General features: G+C 35.6%; 2 protein-coding genes across 2 annotated transcripts; both read left to right on the top strand.

The window, feature by feature from the left end:
- The first annotated feature begins 888 nt into the window (after positions 1 to 888).
- On the top strand, positions 889 to 3,052 carry LOC133180345 (probable ATP-dependent DNA helicase RecS). The gene is made up of 3 exons (XM_061314891.1): positions 889 to 1,186; positions 2,032 to 2,185; positions 2,971 to 3,052. The coding sequence occupies exons 1-3, from the start codon at positions 889 to 891 to the stop codon at positions 3,050 to 3,052; spliced, it is 534 nt and encodes a 177-aa protein (XP_061170875.1).
- Positions 3,053 to 7,028: 3,976 nt separating this feature from the next.
- On the top strand, positions 7,029 to 8,649 carry LOC133180347 (uncharacterized). The gene is made up of 2 exons (XM_061314892.1): positions 7,029 to 7,704; positions 7,892 to 8,649. The coding sequence occupies exons 1-2, from the start codon at positions 7,029 to 7,031 to the stop codon at positions 8,647 to 8,649; spliced, it is 1,434 nt and encodes a 477-aa protein (XP_061170876.1).
- The last annotated feature ends 10,707 nt before the right edge of the window (positions 8,650 to 19,356 follow it).

Raw genomic sequence — 19,356 nt, forward strand, 5'->3', positions numbered from 1 at the left:
TTCCTCTACACTGTATGGTGCCGAGTTTGCAAGATTAAAGATTTTCTAATTTTTTTTTTAGAAATCCAAAGAGGTCTTGCAGACCTAGAAAATTGAAATTTTCAGTCGAAATATAAGGAGGCAAGACTAAACAAAAAACGAATTAGTTATTCCGAACAAAGTTGTCGAACTCTACGTCGTCTTTTTTATCAGATGTTGTTTGACCCAACAAAATGCCAAAAAAAAAACACCTAATGTATATTTTCCTGTTCATAAACGCACATGCAAGTACGAACCAAAAAATACCGTCAAAGTGACTGTTATCATTTTCACAACGACAATTAAATGAACAATTTAACTTTCTTCGCCTAGATTAAAAAATGGTGAAGTCGATTTGTATGATACACTCATACAGACAAATTTTTAACTTATTTGTCATTTGTTATTTCCATTTTCAGTTGGAATTAAAAAGTATGAAATTACATTTGTATCTTTGTACTTTCGCTATGTAATAATTTTTTTTTTTATTTGGTTTAATGCCTCTGTAGTTTTAATGTATGACACTTGTTCAAGTCATAGTAAGATCATATTAAGATAAATCTTAGTCATTAAGAATGAGTGGAGGGAAGCACATTTTCTCTTAATATCCTCTTACCGACTTGGAAAATGAAATCAATGGTTAAAAAATAAACATGTCCAGTACAATTTGTACATATAGCAGTCTGATTAAAACCAGCCCCCCTTCTCCTTTCACTCGTCAGGGTCTGACAGGCATCGCAAGGAGGTCATCTTCACACGACCTCTACATTTGCATGCGATCAAAAAATATCAACCAATCATAAAAGTGCTTTTATCTGTTTTACGAGCGGGTATAGCTCTTCAAAATTGGAGGTAAACAAGAACACAAGCATGGCCACGTGCAGAGATATTGAAAACATTATCGGAAGCGTTCTCTCCAAGTTTAATATTAAGGAACTGAAAAAAGAACAGCGTCAGTTATTAGATTATCTTCTTAGAGGCGAAGATTGCGTGGCTGTTTTGCCAACTGGATATGGAAAATCACTACCATACCAAATCTTTGCACCTATATATCACCAACAAGGAGACGAGAAAGCTGTCGTTTTGGTGTGCTGTCCCCTCATTGCTCTTATGGAGGATAAGGTGCAGCGGATACAGAAGATTCAGTTTGTATCCGCTGAATATATAGGTGAGTCATTTAAAACCATCCGACATCTTTGCTTGGGATCCAGATTGACCTGCTACAGAACATAGCATGTCCATCGAAAACTAACGCAGTGTTATTCAGCTGTTATTTACAGTTGAAAATAAGTCATATTACCCATCATGATACTGTCGAAAACCATGACATGCTGATATTGATGTAAATTTTAAAAAATACATTTACAGAACGTACACATAACCTTTCCCGGCCACTGTAGTTTTTTCTATTACTGTTTGACACGTCACATGGAAACGCCTGTATTTTGTATAACATTGAAATCCAAACGCGTAAAACCTTGCCATGTTGCAGAGATAAATATACATATAATATTTATGTTCAAACATGTTTTGTACACTACATTTATTTATATATATAGCAAGACCAAAAAAAAAAAAATAATAATAGTCCTGTTTCCTGCTACCAGCCTGGAAAAAAAAGGGTAGGTAGGTAGAAAATTATTTATATATTTTTTTTATTTTATTTTTTTCCAACTGTATTTTTTGGATATGAATTAATACAAAACCAATTTAAACATCTCATAGGTCAATATTATTTTTAAAAATTAAATTTCATGTCTTTTGATGCACAACTCAAGTGGTATTTTACGAAAGTCCATATTTAAAACATACAATTTCATGAAATACCACTTGAGGATATATTTTTTTCAGTTTTGGAACATGAAATTCCCAAAATTTTTTCCTACACTGAAAAAAAAACTTTAGGGTCGGGTGCAAAAAATTAGGGTCGGTCAGGTAGCAGGAAACAAGACTATTATTTTTTTGGCCTAACAGAATTTGGAAAATGAGAATGCTGAATTTTCAATTTTGCAGGTAGCAAAGCTGACTTTGATCTGAAAGCACACAACATTGATGTGGTATTTGCATCCCCAGAACTCTTAGTCGGAAGTGAAACATGCAGAGAGGCTATACAATCTTTGAATGTGAAAGTCATAGTCATAGATGAATTTCACACCATTGCTACATGGTAAGTAATATGATATAAAAGAAAAACAAAGTTTTTAATAGAGTGTTCTTAATTAAGAAATTATACAAATACTGATTGAGTGAAATGTTAACCATATTTATTACAAGTAAATGGTGAATAAGTATTTAATTTTATGTTGCTGCTTCTATGAATAAGTGACAAGCCACTTACTGATAATATTTATATACAAGTACCGATACTAGTATACCGGTATTACAAATTAAAGTAATAGTGCCCATGCACCGGGGCACATGCCCAATTTAAACTAAGCATTTTAATTCTCTATAATTATATCCATGCTCTGAAGGAGAGGGGGGTATACTGTTTTACCTTGTGTGTCTGTCTGTTTGTGTGTCTGTCCGTAACAAGTTTTTCATCACAGTTTTCTCAGCAAGTACTCATAGATGCTTGAAATTTTAGAACAGTTTTTTTTGTTAAGGCATGCCATATGGTGGGATACATTTTTCTATGAATCAGATGTCAACTTCCTTTTTTAATATCTGTGCATGACTGTCCGTACCATGCACATAACAATTTTTCGTCTCAGTTTTCTCACTTACTAGTAGTGACTATTCAGTCACATTACAGCGGGGGTATTACTAGTGAGTTTTGGCTCAGACTTCTTTATATATATATATATATATATATATATATATATATATATATATATATATATATATATATATATATATTATGTTTCAGGGGTACAGTTGACAAAAAAGAAGAGGAAGCCTTTAGAAGGTGGTTCAGACATATAGGTGAACTTAGATCCTTGTTCCCGACAGCAGCTATGTTGGCATTAAGTGCAACTTGTACACAAAAAATGAAGAAGATTTTGAAAGTGTTGAACATGACAGAATGTCCTAACTTTGTTTCTGTGTCTCCAAATAAAGCAAATATTAAGTACATATTTAAAAAAATTGAACACAATGTGGAGTCATCAATGTTTTGGCTGGTTGAAGGACTTTTGAAATACAAAGAGAAATTTCCAAGGACACTTGTGTATTGTAATTCCATAAAGGATGTTTCTCTCATTTACAATTACATAAGTTCCAGAACTGTCAAGACACATAGAAATGTTCCATTCAGAGACAACTAACGAGACAAAACTTAGAGTAATTCGTCAACTGACTCAAAAAGAAGATTTCATGTTGAGAGTTGTTGTCGCGACAGGTGCCTTGGGAATGGGTGTAGATGTTGTGGAATGTCATAGTGTTGTTTTGTATGGACCCCCACCAACCCTGGTGTACTTGCTCCAAGAATGTGGTCGAGTTGGACGAGATGGTAAAGACTCTGTTGCAGTTATTCTTCATCACTCTTATCAATACCAAAATATGGATGAAGAAGTGAAGACGGTAGTAAAATCAAGCAAATGCAGGAGAATGGCTTACCAGGCTATTATGACAAACTTTGTTTCAACTACTGAACTTACTGTAATTGGTGAATTGGCAAAGCACTCATGTTGTGATTTCTGTAAAAAATGCTGCAACTGTGGCAATTGTAGTAAATTTAAACTGATGTTAGAGAAATGTGTTGAGGAGGACATTGAAGATATCCATTTTGATTCCGACCTCAGTGATGCTGATAGTGATGACACTGTTTTTGATAACACCATTTATCTGTACTACTTTTTAAAAGCCGGGCCCAAATTAACTTCACACCTCTTCAATCAATTTATTTTAATTTTTTTTACACCAACTCTCTTCAATTTCAAAGCTGGGTGTATCTAAAATAAAAATAAGAAGGTACACAGAAACGGAATTTGCAAAATGTAATAAATGAAAGAGAGAGAGAGAGAGTTAACTTACTGGTTTGTTTTCCATTTCATCAGATCTACAAGGAAGAGAGCAAGAATGAAAAAAAAAGTATTTGAAGCGAAAAAAAAGAACATGTATGAAAATGAAATCTGAGTCATGTAAGAAATGTAAGTTTAAAGTTTGAGACAGAATCAGAGAAAGGAAGAGAGAGATAGAGAGAATAAACTTACTGGATCATTTCCCTGTCCTTTTCAATGGATCTACAAGGAAGAAAACAATTATAATAAAAAAATATTATTTCAGAGAATCTTGCATAAAAATAAAACTTGAAACATGTAAGAAATGAAAGTTTTAAAGTTTGTGACAGAGAGAAAGAGAGAGATCTAGTAAGAGAGAGAGAATAAACTCACTGTATCTTTATGAGATCTACAAGGAAGGAAGCAATAAATGGGTGAGGATGTTTGTATGAGTACTTACTCCTTCTCTTTATTTTCATTTTCTTTGACTATAACAGGAGTCGCCCGCGTGGCGCAGTGGTTAGAGCGTCTGCTCTAGAGTCGCGACGTAAGGAATTGATCCTTACGTCGCGGGTTCGAATCCCACTGTGGGACGTGGAGACCGATCCTTCGGATGAGACCGTATAAACCGATGTCGGGTGTCGCTGTAGGTGCTGGCACGAAAAAGATCCCTCACTCCTTAATGGCCGTAAAAGCCGAGTATAGGACAAAATTTGCAGCTCTCCACCGGTAATGGTGGCGTCGCCATTTGAGTGAAGAATTCTCGAGAGGGACGTTAAACAACATACAATCAATCAATCAATATTATACTTAAAGATGGAAAGTAATATAATTTAAAAAAGGAAAAAGAAATTATAAGAAGAGAAACACTAACCCTGGAGTCGCCCGCGTGGCGCAGTGGATAGAGCGTCTGCTCTAGAGTCGCGGCGTAAGGAGTTGATCCTTACGTCGCGGGTTCGAATTCCACTGTGAGATGTGGAGACCGGTCCTTCAGATGAGACCGTATAAACCGAGGTCCCGTGTCGCAGTAGGTGCTGGCACGAAAAAGATCCCTCACTGCTCAATGGCCGTAAGTGCCGAGTATAGGACAAACATGAATTACCAGAAGAAAAGTACAACTATTACAGTACCTCTGAGAAGGTTGTGCCATTTCTCAAAGCTTTGGATGCCATGTCTCCTCTAAAGCCAACGAGTAGTATGTTGAATGATGATTGGACTCCATTTGAACCATCTTATGGAAATCTGCACACCACGGGCAATCAGTATGAATTGAATGATAGCACACAGCAAATTTCTGATGTTCATCCAGTCATGTCAACAACGCCGATTACCAGTGTAGCGTCAACAGCCCCAGAAGTGTCCAATACAGCAAGCACTACTGTGGGGTCAATGGCTCCCGTAGCTGCACACAGCCAGAACAAATCATCTAAGAGAAAGACACGGCACAAATATAGATTTAGATCCACTTCTTCATCGGATATGGGACCGTTGACGGTAGCTCAGTCGGTAGAGCGCTCGCTCCGTGATCAGGAGGTCGTGAGTTCGAATCTCGGCCGCGACTGACATAAGTCGATGAAAAATGGGTAGCAACTGTTCTCCGCCATGCGCTCGGCACTTTGAAGTGAAAGTTGCGGGTCCTTCGGATGAGACCTTAAAAACCGAGGTCCCGTTTATGGCAGACGTTGGCACGATAAAGAACCCTCACTGCTCAATGGCCCTGAGTGCCGAGTAAAGGTCAAACTTTGAAGCCCTTTACCGGTATATGGTGACGTCTGTATATGAGTGATAAATTCTCTAATGGGACATAGAATCAATCAATCATCGCATATGGACACAGCCGAGTTCTACAGTCCCTCAGGCGTCACAAGTGTTAGACTTAGTAATGGTGACCTTGGAGATCACGAAGCAAATGTCCAAATGCACCGAAGATGGCTATCTTCAAAGGAACTGACTAGCCAAGTTTGGAGGCTTTCATCTTGCAATTTGAAAGAACAACCGTTAGACGACAATGGTCCAACAACAGAAAGTTGAGTCAGTTGGTAGACTGTTTACGCGGCTATGTTAAGGCTGTCGGAATGCTTAATATGCATTAGAAATACGCTATTACATGTACATTTTGAGCTAGATTTTTATTTCAATTTGGAATTCATGTATACTTGTGCAGTAAATTTGTGAAGACAGTTTTAAAAGTTATTGAGAAAAGGCATATTTGTGATGTCACATTACTGTGTTAATTAAGTGACGGACATTCATAAATTTTCCTAATTGTTGCACGAAAATACCATCGGCACAAGTGAAAAAACAAAATTATTGAGAACAGTTTGTTACATACGTTAATTAAGCGTATTCCTGGGTATATATAAAGTGCTAGGGGCAAATCTGAGTTTCATTTCTCAAAGGTCATTGTAACAAGATTTACAGAGTTATGCCGCTTGTCATGTGAACTGTATCATTGTCCTTGTAATTGTGACGTCATGCGTTGTGTCTTAAAAGATGGCAACTGTGCACAAGTGTTATTGAGAACCATACATGGTGTCAGAAGAAAAATGGACCGGTTAAACCCTCCAGCCGCACTCAACTTAAGGTCAGACGACACGTTCCTTAATTTGTATCTCTTGGTTATTTGTGATTTCTAAAGTACACTAAAAATTGTGACATTGGCAATTCAAAAGATTACCCCAAAAGGATTATATAAGCAATATCATACTCTGGTATCTTGCCCGATAAGGTACCTCATTTTTTTGCTTCACGTAGCAATACTTCAGTGACAAATTCTTGGGGAAAATTATATATTTTGAGGAAGGTGTCATCTGACCTTAAACGGAAACTTAAAGGAGAATTGGAGGCGATTTAAGCAGCAATTTGACATATATAATATAGCGTCCGGAACGGCGGAGAAAGATGATAAAGTGCAGGCTATGACCTTACTCCACGTGGTTGACGCTGAAGCCATTGAGGTTTATAATACGTTTACCTGGGATGACGAAGATAAAGAAAAAGTCGCGGACATTTGTGAGAAATTCGATGCTTATTTGCAACCCGAGGAAGAACATTACATATGAGCGGCACATGTTCAACACCAGGGTACAGAAAGAAGGTGAGCGCATAGATACATATGTTACTGATCTAAAACAAAGAGCTGCTAGTTGCGAGTTTGAAAATTTGCAAGATTCTCTTATCAGAGATCGGGTCGTATGCGGGATCAAGAGTGACTCTGTAAAAAAGAGACTGTTGAGAGAAGAAAACCTTACATTACAGAGGGCTATAGACATTTGTCGTGCTAATGAAGCCAGTGAATCACAAATTAAAAATATCGCAGATGAGAAAGCTATAAATCACGTGGGCGCGCAAGGAGCACATGGCGGGTTCAGGCGTGGCAGAGGAAATTCGCGTCATAATAACAACAAACTGACACGTGATAGAGACAAAAGCAAACCACGGCAAGGAAAATGTAAGCGCTGTGGAACTTCTCATGCTCGAGGAAACTGTCCAGCGTACGGCGAGGAGTGCAGAAAATGTGGGAAAATGAATCATTTCGAAAAAAAAATGTGTAAAAGTTGGGGAGACCGTGTACACATGCTCCAGCATGAGTCCGATTCGGATGCAGACAGAGATTCACTGTCAGGTGACGAATTCCTAGCATACGGGATCGAGACCACGAACAAGGATAGGGAACAGGACTGGATGGTTCGAATGAAAATCAATGACATTTCCGTTGACTTCAAGATAGATACAGGGGCACAGTGTAATGTGATCACGGAGAAGTAGGAATCAAGGATATTAGCAAATTGAAGTCGCGATTAATCTCATACTCCAAGGATGAAGTCAAAACTATTGACAAGGCTCACGTTGCGTTAGAATACAAACAGAAGTATTATGATGTTGTAGTTCATGTTGTGGATCATGATGTTGTACCTTACTTGGCTTACAAGCTTGTCTGGATTTGAAGCTTGTCCAACGTGTAAATCTGGTCGATGAAAATCAAAGTACTGCGAGTACTGACAGTGTCATCAAGGAATACCAACACTTATTTTCTGGAATCGGATGTTTGCCAGGAGAATATGACATTAAAGTGAATCCAAACGTTACACCTAAAGTTCACCCTCCACGAAGAACTGCACAAGCTTTAACACCGAAAGTCAAGGAAGAGTTAGACAGGATGGTTAGTGAGAAAGTCATCACGAAAGTAGAAAAACCAACAACATGGGTTAATCCGATCGTCATTGTAGAAAAACCCAATGAAAAAGTAAAGAATTTGTTTGGACCCAAGGGACTTGAATCGCGGAATTCAACGGGAACATATCCGCTGAAAACAGTTGAGGAGGTACCGGTAGCCGCAACGCTAAAAGATGCAAAAGTTTTCAGTACTCTTGATGCTGCCTCAGGATTTTGCCAAATCAAGTTGTCAGAGAGGAGCACTTGGGTGACAACATTTAATACTCCTTACGGGCGATACAAGTTTGAACGTCTACCCTTCGGAATTTCTAGTGCGCCGGAAATTTTTCAGAGATCAATATCGCAAATCTTTTCCGACATTGATGGGTGTAGTACTATAGCTGATGACATTTTGATTTATGGACGGAATCAAGAACATGATCAGAGACTTTCAGCTGTGTTAACAAGAGCACAAGAAGTTAACTTGAGGTTCAACAGACAAAAATGTAAACTCAGCCAGAAGTCAAATTCGTAGGTCATGTGTTTGGACCCGATGGATTGAAGCCTTGTCAAAGTAAAGTTCAAGCGATAATTGAGATGAAGAGTCCGGAAAACAAGAAAGACCTACAAAGATTCCTGGGAATGATTAGCTATTTAGGAAAATTCATGCCCAATATGTCAACAGTGAACAGACCATTGCGTCAACTTCTAGAAAAGAATGTTGAATGGCATTGGACACAGACACACCAACAAGCGTTGGAGGAGTTGAAATGTGCAATTACAAGTGCACCTGTTCTCAAATACTATGACGTGTCAGCACCAGTAAAAATTTCAGCAGATGCTTCTTCTGTAGGACTGGGAGCATGTCTTCTACAAGGAAATCAACCGATAGCTTATGCGTCGAGATCCTTAAATTCAGCTGAACAGAACTATGCTCAAATTGAAAAAGAGCTACTCGCTATTGTGTTTGGACTCATTAAATTTCATGATTACGTGTATGGGAAAGTAGTGGACATAGAAACGGACCACAAACCACTGGAAAGTCTTTACAAAAAGCCATTATCCAATGCACCACCGAGGTTGCAGAGAATGATGTTAAGAATCCAGAAATATGACTTGAGAGTAAAGTACTTACCGGGAGAAACACTTTACATTGCCGATACTCTTAGTCGCGCAGCATTAAGAAACGATGAATCAGAAGATGACTTTGAGGTTCATATACTCGAGAACAAACCGATGACATGTGAAAATGTGGAACGTTTCCAGGCTGAAACTGCAAAGGACGAAATACTTGGGAAACTGATGAAAACCGTGATTAATGGTTAGCCAGAATCCAAACAGAAAATTGATCCGGAGTTAAATCTGTATTGGAACTTCAGAGATGAGATCAACATATCTGACGGACTTGTGTTCAAGGGAGATAGAATCATTACTCCATTATCTCTGCGTCATGAAATGCTGAAAAGAATTCATCTAAGCCACATGGGAATTGAAAAAAGCTTAAGCAGAGCACGAGAATTACTTAAATGGCCTGGGATGAGTCAACAAATTAAAGACCTTGTAGAACAGTGTAAAATTTGCAATAAACACAGAAATAAACAGCAGAAACAACCACTCTTACAACATGAAGTGCCTAACCGACCATGGCAAAAATTTGCCACTGATCTCTTCTACTTGAATGGAGACTCTTACCTAGTACTTGTTGACTACTTCTCTAAGTTCTTCGAACTGTCAATGTTACAGGATACCAAAAGTCTGACAGTTATCAAATGTCTCCTGCAAAACTTTGCTAGATATGGAATTCCAGAAAAACTCGTTAGCGACAACGGACCAGAGTATTCAAGCTACGAATTTCAAGCTTTTGCTAGAGACTTCGGTTTCAAGCACATCACATCATCTCCAAGGTACCCCCAGAGCAATGGACTAGCAGAGAGGACCGTACAGACAGCCAAAAAACTTCTGAAAAAGGCCATTGAAGACCATCAAGATCCGTATTTATCTCTTTTAGAGCTTCGCAATACACCACTTCCTGGTGTGGGACTTTCACCTGTGCAACGTCTGATGGGTCGCAGAACCAGATCTTTCATTCCAGCCAAATCGTCAGTCTACACACCCAACAACTTCCCTGGGAAATCCGTCAGGAAAAATCTACCATTTAAACAGCAGAAGCAAAAACACTACTATGATAGAAATACCAAAGAAAGAACACCATTATCAAAAGGAGACGTAATTAGAATTCGTTCACATCAATCATCATCAATTTCATGGAATCCAGGACAAGTCGTCAAACAATGCGAGGAACCAAGATCATACATAGTAAAATCAGGAAACCGCATATTCAGGAGAAATCACAAGGATTTAGTGAAAACAAGGAAAGGAGTGTTCCAGAAAATTCTAGGGAGGAAGAAGACGAAGTAGTGATCATTCCACCAATGCAGGCAGATTCAACGCATACAGATTCGAGGAGTGTTTTCGGTAGTTAAGAGTTCTGTCAGCCAGTAAAGGCAGTGAAAGTGTCAAAATATGTGAAAATAATGAAAATGTGAAAATTTCAAATCCCAAAGTCCGATTCACAAGGTCGGGAAGAGCGTCAGTGTTACCGGCAAGATACCAAACTTAACGCTTGTAATAATTTCATTGTTGTGTTAGTCTACATGTACGGACGTTTCCAAACTCTTTTTTCTGTTTAAAGTTAATTCATGTGTCCAGTGATGTTTTGAAAGGCGGCGGATTTGTTTTAGAAATGTTTTACTGTTATCATGTTATGAGTAACTGAAATACACAGAACTCTAAATTCGGACATTTCAAATTTACAGTATATTTATTTAGCAGTAGGATTCTCTGATTTGTAAAACTGTAAACGCACAAATATCTTAAAAAAGGGAGATGTAGCAAGATTTACAGAGTTATGCCGCTTGTCATGTGAACTGTATTATTGTCCTTGTAACTGTGACGTCATGCGTTGTGTATTAAAGATGGCAACTGTGCACAAGTGTTATTGAGAATCTTACAGTCATAGGAAACGACTAGATGAAATCCCGCGCAAGCGCGGGAAATTCAATTTATACCACTACCGACAGAAAATATATTGTAGTTCTCTACTGACAGCCTATAGGCTTATAGCAGGAACAAATACTTTGTTCAAAATCCCGCATGAAGTAGATTTACCTACCCCCCCCCCCCGTTTTTTTGTGTTTATTTTTTTGTTTTTGATTTTTTAGACTTTAAAAAAAGCAATTTCATTAATTGACGTTTATTGTGAAACCTGTTATACTATGTTATGGATATTGTACTTCAGATGCTCTTATTTCATTTCCGTCAAGGATAAAAGCAACGAATATGCACATTTTACTAATAAATTGATTGGGGGGGGGGGGGTCTTGGGTCTTGGTTTATAAATATGTTTGTACCTTATTGATATGTAAAAGTGTACTTTACTTTTTTACCTATCAATAAGGTACATACATATTTTATAAACCAAGAACCAAGTACCTATGTAAAAATAAGATTTTAATGCCCTATGAATAGGCCGAGTATTTGATACAAAAGACTAAGCTACAGTAATGTAGCCCTCTCTGATTTTTTTTTATCTGATATTTTCTGGCCTCTCTCTCTCTCTCTCTCTCTCTGACCCCACCCCCCACCCCACCCCTCAAAAAAAGGAGAGGGCTACATTATAGCAGCTATAAAAGATTGTATTCAGAAATTAAATGTGTATTGAGTAAAGCGCAAAATTTTACATCTTTAAGTAGTTGAACAATACCTTATTCATTAATATTCTCTTTTCATGTAAGCAAGTTTATTACGAAGTACAAATTGTACTTGGGGTTCGTTGCCACGATGCTCTCAGTAAGGAATATATACAAATTTTACCGATAAATTTATTAGGAAAACCTACTACATACATGTATATGTAATAGTCTTTCGATATATAATTATATTCACAACTTATAGTGTTATCAGTGATTTACCATTATTTCAATTATGACCATTTACACAAAAGGTTTTTTTATGGTCATGTAGCTATAATCGCCTCGTTTTTTTTTTCTTAACATCGGGCTCGATGCTATATGATGTTCTAGAAGCTTCCGTCAATATAAAGATCGGTGAATGACGAAAATATTTTGCACATTTCCCTTTTTAATCGGTTATCACAACTTATTTCTTTTATATCATTTAAATCGAGTTTTGATTGAATAATTCAGTGATGACGTTATATGTAATAAATAAACGATTGCTTGTTGTCAGTTTCATTAAAAACTGCCAGTAACTTAGATCCGCCAACCGGAAACGCCACCGTACTCACGTTTTAGCTATTTCATGGCTGTTTATAGAAAATGAAAGTAGACTTTAAATTTAATGTACGATACTTACTATGCGAGTGAAATCTAAATATAGTTTACGGACATCAGCTTGTATCTAGTGTATTGTTAGAGGAGTAAGTAAGAACTCTGGTGCACCCGTTTCGGAGTTTATTTGCAAAATTTATAAGTATAGATTCTTAATACTAGGATTTCACTTTTTAATTTAGCACCAATTTCAACATCCTAAGTATGGTTTGGAAAATACCTTGGTCCATCCCAACTACTTCCTAAAAGAAATATTGCAAGATGCTGCATCTTCAAAGAATAGTGTGGTTACCCTTTCCCCATCAACTGAGTGAAAAGATTTATAACTTCCAGAAAACTTTTTTTTTATTCATTCTGAAGTTTTATCATCCCATTATAACTTTTTAATTTCAGGTTCGGAAGTGTTTCTGAATTAAAGAAATTTCCCCCCTACTAACCCAATTTTTTATCCTAAGATGGAGAGGGCAAGCAAACATTTTTATTTTAAAGATGACCTGGTTGTTTCTTTGACATTGAATTTGTTGCAGACGAATTGTAATATATTAACCTTTTTATCCCCCTACTTTTTGACCACATCATACATGTAAACCTCATTCATTAAACTATTCATGTCTTCAACAGGGCCACACATTTAATTGCAACAGTTGAAAATGTTGAAACTTCAACATTTACACATTAAATATATCAAAGTTAATGATGAAAAGATATGAAAGATTATTTTTATTCTTTTAATGCAAGAAATACAATATAAACTTGTACAACTGAAACTGAAACTGGCAGTTAAGGTCAGATGACACCTTCCTCGAAAATATATAATTTTCCCCAAGAATTTGTCACTGAAGTATTGCTACGTGAAGAAGTTTCCTCCCAAAAAAATTAGGTACCTTATCGGGCATATTGCTTATATAATCCTTTGGGGTAATCTTTTGAATTGCCAATGTCACAATTTTTAGTGTACTTTAGAAATCACAAATACAAAGAGATACAAATTAAGGAACGTGTCGTCTGACCTTAAGAAAGAGAACTTGCAGTTGCCCCCCCCCCCCCCCCCCCCCCCCAGAAAATCACTATACCATTTCACATTAAAAATAAAATAAAACATTTTTTTAAAAATTAAAAACAAACAAATAAAGATGAAAACTACAATCCAAGGAGCTATACTAGAAAGATACCTATAATTCTATTTCCTACTGAAAGCAGTCAATAACAAAATCTGCTACAATACTCAATACAATGTTCAACAACAGAAAATACAAGTTTATGACTAGATTTTTCAAAAGGACTAGCTAATATTGCAAGTGTATTCATAGTTTACAAAAAATATTTGGCTTCAAGCTATGCTTTATAATAAAATATTTGTTTGAACTTTTTAAAATCAAGTTTAAGACAAAACAGCATAAATATGCCTTATCCTTTTACTGCTCAATATGAAATAAAAATTACATCTGATACAACTACTCAGTACTCAATACAACAAATTAAAAAAAAACAAACATGCTCATGACTAAATCTTACAATTATCAAAAAGGGAAATTTTCTTAACAAGTTTTATAATAAGGAAACATTTGTCGTCTAAAATTTGAGTGGTATTCAGAAGTTTAAATATTACTGGATAACTGTTCAGTTATCGAAATCAACATATTATCCTTTCTAGTCAAATAAGCATTTTTAATATATGGGAATTGATCTTGTGATGATTTTAGGTGGACCACTTAATGGAATATATTGCTCAAAACTAAGACTTCATGAAACTTATTTAGAACACTCCCTTACAAAAATTTAGTATAGTTAACAATAGTGAAAACTTTGATTTACTATGAATCTCTAATCTTTAACTTTGTTTTAGATTTCAAAGCTTAAAATCTCTAAAATTCGAAAACAGTAATGTAAAAGTTGGAAATAATCTGTGAATATACAAATAATATTTCAATTTAAAATAAAAAATGTGCATGTATGAATTGAAGAACAAAAAATATAACGATCTGAAATCCATAGTAAAAATACTTTGATTTACTATAGTGAAAAAACTTTGATACTAGAGTAAACTATAGTTAACTATAGTAAACTATAGTTAACTATAGTACTTTTTTGTTAGGGCTACCACTAAATTCTGTTTACTAACAATGACACACTCACATGTAAATTATTCTACAAAATTGATTAGAAAAGGAAGTGAATGAAAAATTTTCAACTTCTCCTTTAAACAAATTTTAATTTTAGAACAAAAATACAAAACAAAAAAAAACGTTGACTTATAGCTGCCTTGCATCCTTAACCAATCAGAAAGAAGAACCGAAATATTAACTCAATCATATTTCAGCCACGCAAATAGTAAATAAAAAAAATGCATTCCTTACTTGTCACAACATACTTATACAATATAACATGTAATGAAGTATTACAGTAAAGAACATGTAGATTCTTCGAAAACTGGTAACACATTTTATAAGTAATATCTAATAAACAGTTGAGACTTTAAAAGGGAAATCTCATGATCTAACCCACAAATCAATGAAAACTTGTAAAATATGACATTGAAACACCTTCGGCTCAGGTGAGCTTAAAACTATAAAGGCAGTGTTTAAATTTGTTTTTCCCTTGACGGTAGTTGTAGAATGCAATTATTTATAACTAGTATCAATGGTCAACCAATTAATTTGGTTGTTGTGCTATCAGGTGATTGTGATAAGCCATATGTGAATAAAAGTAAATTTTTTATAAGGAAAAAACATTGATACAAAAAAAGTAAACATAACACACTTACAGCAACAACCTGTCCCCGGGTAATTTCTCCACCTCTTTCAGAGTCACCCCTGCAGAGGCTGGGGGATTGGCCATCTCTTTTGCCATATTTTCGATTTCTTGAGACACAGTATCAGGCCCAATCCTTAATACTCTTGATTTTGATGTCAAAGTTATGGCATTCTCACCCTTGATGATGATGTTGAACAACATTGCAGATTTTCCTTCCTCCAGGTCCTTCATTTTGGTTAGGTCAGAAGTGTACACTTTACGGCCATTGTAGCATCAGCTACACCTAGGATCACAAATTTCTTTTCTTCCCTATTTGCATTGATGTAATCTTTCTCTCTGGACACGCTACATACTTTTCCACTGATTGTAGGACGTAATGACCTTCCCTTTTCATCTTCAACAAGGTTTGTAATGTTGGTATCTGTAATGCAAACAGTATCTTAATACGCATGCCTTACTTACATGTAAAGGTTAACGAAAATAATTTGCTTAAAAAAAAGAAACTTTACTTACTAGCATATACTTGAATGAATTTCTAAAGAATGACAAACATTTAAAAAAAATATGTCATTGTGAAAGAATTATATAAATGGGCTTATTATGGTCAGAGTAATATGCTTCCAAAGTGCCCACATCAAATATATATTCAGGATTTACGTTTGTATAAATTTGGTCCAGTAAAGTATCATAATCGGTAGTATTCTCCTGCACAAGCTGTCTGAATGAATACTTTTGATTCAAATATTCAACAAAAGACTTATCATCTTTCAGATTTCTATTAAAATCACCCATAACAATTATAGGATCTTTGAACTTCCCACACTTATGGAACAACTCTTCAAAGATTTTTTTTAAATGTCTGCAGGGTTGCATCTTTTGGAGGACAGTAAAGAAAACACAGCCACAAAGCACTACCTTTGTAAACAACACTCCCACAAACTACCTATTCCAAAATTTGACAAAATTTTGAAAGCCATTGAAAGTTAGTGATAGACGGCTATTCCATGGTATGGTCTCTCTTCAGCATTACCACCTATGCCATCACATCGGAACAATTTGTAATCAGATATGTTATATAATGCTGAACTTCCCTCTGTCTTTAACCGTGTCTCAGACAATCCCAGGACATCTACATCCTTTAAAGTGAAGTCATTTTTAAGATCAGCAATATGCTTATTATGATAATTGTGTATTATGATAAATAATTTTAAATCCTTTGCCGTTATACAGCAAAGAGATTGAAAAAGCTATTTTTGCATGATTTTGCAATCTGCAAATTTCCTCTTCAACGCCATTAGAAACTTGTATGTTTTCTTCGGAAAAATCAAGGAAGTAAAGCGAGGACAAATTTTGTACTCTACTTAAGCCTACATAGTACATGTGTTCTTTTTGGGGGGGGGGGGGGCTAAATGGATAACAGCACTGGAAAATGTACAACCTTGGTCTTTAAGAACTGCTTTAGCAGTAGCCAATGTAAGTGGAAATTGTCTTCTAGTAAGAATCACGCATGCTAACTATCGATTCCCGCCTACATTTTACACCCATTTAATTCAATACTAATGGCAATTTGGCTAAAAAATCTTCGTTGAATGCAAAGAAGAGTTCAGTGGTAATTGATTAATACTTTTAATACCAGTGTTAAATAGTTAATTACTTTTTTTTTTATTTGAAAAAGAGACATATCAAGAAACATGCTGAAATTTTTGCTCACATTCTCTCACACATTCACACTTCCCCTTCTGACTTTAAACAAGAATGAAATAAAAGAAAATTAATAACAGTGAGATACAAATATTCCATTTGAAAAAAATAATTATTGTTGGTGCTTTAATAAATGTTTATAACTGAAAAATATTAATCCAAGGTGACCATAAGTTTTCAAAATTGTTCATTTCAAATTTTTGAATTGATATGCATTTTTTTTTTATTTTGTACTTAAGAGTTAAATAATGTTGCAGCCCATTAATCATAGGTAATTTGTTTTGCTTCAGGCAGGAAAATATATATTGCTTTCTATGTAGAATAATAAAATTCATCACCCTGTTATGATAGGATAATGGAGTTTCACCAAAAATAATATTACACATGTTAAACCCAACTCTTTTAGAAGTTTTTGTAAAAATGTGCATACAAAGATTACTCCATAATGAAGAGATTTTTGTGCAATTCAAAATTATATGTTGCATTGTTTCTATCTCCTGTTTACAAAAAGCACAGTGGTCGTCAGATAAAATATTTATTTTCTTCAAATAATATTTCACTGGAAGGATTGTATGAAGGATTCTATATTGTAACCATTGAAAAGAAGTATCCATAGATGTTCTAAAAAAAGCCTTAAAAACATCTTGAACACAAATATCAGATTCCAAAACACTGAGAGTTCCTGGTTCCATCTAAATATTGATGTAGGAGTGGCAAGGTTATTATTCAAATTTCTGTAAATTATTTTTGTACACCTCTCGTAAACAATAATATTTTCAGAATAAAAAGGAATAAAAGGTGTACGTTGTCTCGTAACAGATGATTTGTCTATAGACATTGTTTTTAAATACCTGGATATAGCACAGATAATACTGTTGTAATGCATAATGCAAACATTAAACAAATGAAATCTATTTTCAAAGTCAATGAGAGGTAAAAAATTTCCTTCATTGTTTAAGAAATCACAAACACTTTTGACACCATTTAAATACTAGGTCTTTATAAACATTATTTTATTTCCCATTTCTTATATTGGGATTATACCAGACAGGTAAATTCAGATACTTAGTTTTCATATATGAATTGTTATTGAGTGTGTTCATGTAAAATAGCCATGAATTAAACACATCTTTCCAACAATCATTATTTTTTACAATCAAACAAGATACAAACTCTTCACCAAAATCAACAAGTTGTGTTTGTGAAACACTGATGCCCCCGTATGGCAGCTTATGGCAAAGGTTAAAGTTTCTCAAATGCAAGTCCAAATCCAGGCCAAAAGATAAAAAACTTTTGGTACCCAATGAAAGGTCTTGTCTCGAGGAGTATACCTGTGAAATTTGAAAGCCCTAGCTGCAACTGTTCAAAAGTTATTGCGAAGGTTAAAGTTTTTTAAAAGTAAGTAAAACGTCAAGGTCAGGTCTTGTCACAAGGATTACACAAGGATTACATATGTGAAGTATAAAAGCCGTAGCACCAAACACTCAAAAGTTATGACCAAGGTTCAATTTTTCGAAAGTAGGTCAAACTCCTATGTCAAGGTCAAAGGGTCAAAGTGGTTGGTATCCAAAGGAAGGTCTTGTCAGAAGGATTACATATGTGAAGTATGAAAGCCCTAGCACCAACCATTCAAAAGTTATGGCTAAGGTTAAAGTTTTTCAAAAGTAGGTCAAACTCCAAGGTCAAAAGGTGAAGCATGAAAGCCCTAGCAACAACCATTCAAAAGTTATGGCTAAGGTTAAAGTTTTTCAAAAGTAGGTCAAACTCCAAGGTCAAAAGGTCAAAGATGTTGATATCCAAAGGAAGGCCTTGTCACAAAGAATACACATGTGAAATTTGAAACCCCAAGCACCATGTGTTCAGAAGTTATGGCCAAGGTTAAAGTCTCATAAAATTTTGCAAAAGTGGGTCAAACTCCAAGGTCAAAAGGTCAAATATGATGGTACCCAAAGAAAGGTCTCGTCACAAGGAATACACGTGTGAAATATGAAAGTCATAGTTCCAACCAATCAAAAGTTAAGGGCAAGGTTAAAGTTGACAACAGACAGACAAGCAGACAGACAGGACAAAAACAATATACCCCCGGGATCTTTCGATCCGGGGGCATAGAAGGTTTAGTCAATATGTTTTTACCATTTATTGCCAAAAAGATATCAATCCATGGTTGATTGCTTTTTGTTAATCTTTTCATCCAGGAGCACTTAAGAGAGACAAGTAATAGCTTTTCAAAAAGCTTGCCTGACTAATCAATCAATATCTATGGAACGTATATGCAGGAGAGGTGCTAAACACGTTTCCATCATCAAGGAGCGACATAGTTGCGATACTTCATTATACAAGTTGACTTTCTCAAATTTCATAACCAAATACTACAGATTAACGAATATCTAAGACATTCCACTATTTGGTCATTTATTAGTTAGCGCACGGGCTGACTA

The sequence above is a fragment of the Saccostrea echinata genome, unplaced genomic scaffold (genome assembly GCF_033153115.1).
Source record: "Saccostrea echinata isolate AGI-Se365-2 ecotype Australia unplaced genomic scaffold, CSIRO_AGI_Sech_v1 ptg000006l, whole genome shotgun sequence".
Classification (NCBI taxonomy): Eukaryota; Metazoa; Mollusca; class Bivalvia; order Ostreida; family Ostreidae; genus Saccostrea; species Saccostrea echinata.

Coding starts and splice junctions, on each gene's coding strand:
- LOC133180345 (XM_061314891.1), top strand. CDS start 889: ATGGCCACGTGCAGAGATATTGAAAACATTATCGGAAGCGTTCTCTCC. Junction 1,187..2,031: donor TGTATCCGCTGAATATATAG/GTGAGTCATTTA, acceptor TCAATTTTGCAG/GTAGCAAAGCTGACTTTGAT. Junction 2,186..2,970: donor TTTCACACCATTGCTACATG/GTAAGTAATATG, acceptor TGTTCCCGACAG/CAGCTATGTTGGCATTAAGT.
- LOC133180347 (XM_061314892.1), top strand. CDS start 7,029: ATGTTCAACACCAGGGTACAGAAAGAAGGTGAGCGCATAGATACATAT. Junction 7,705..7,891: donor GATAGATACAGGGGCACAGT/GTAATGTGATCA, acceptor TTGGCTTACAAG/CTTGTCTGGATTTGAAGCTT.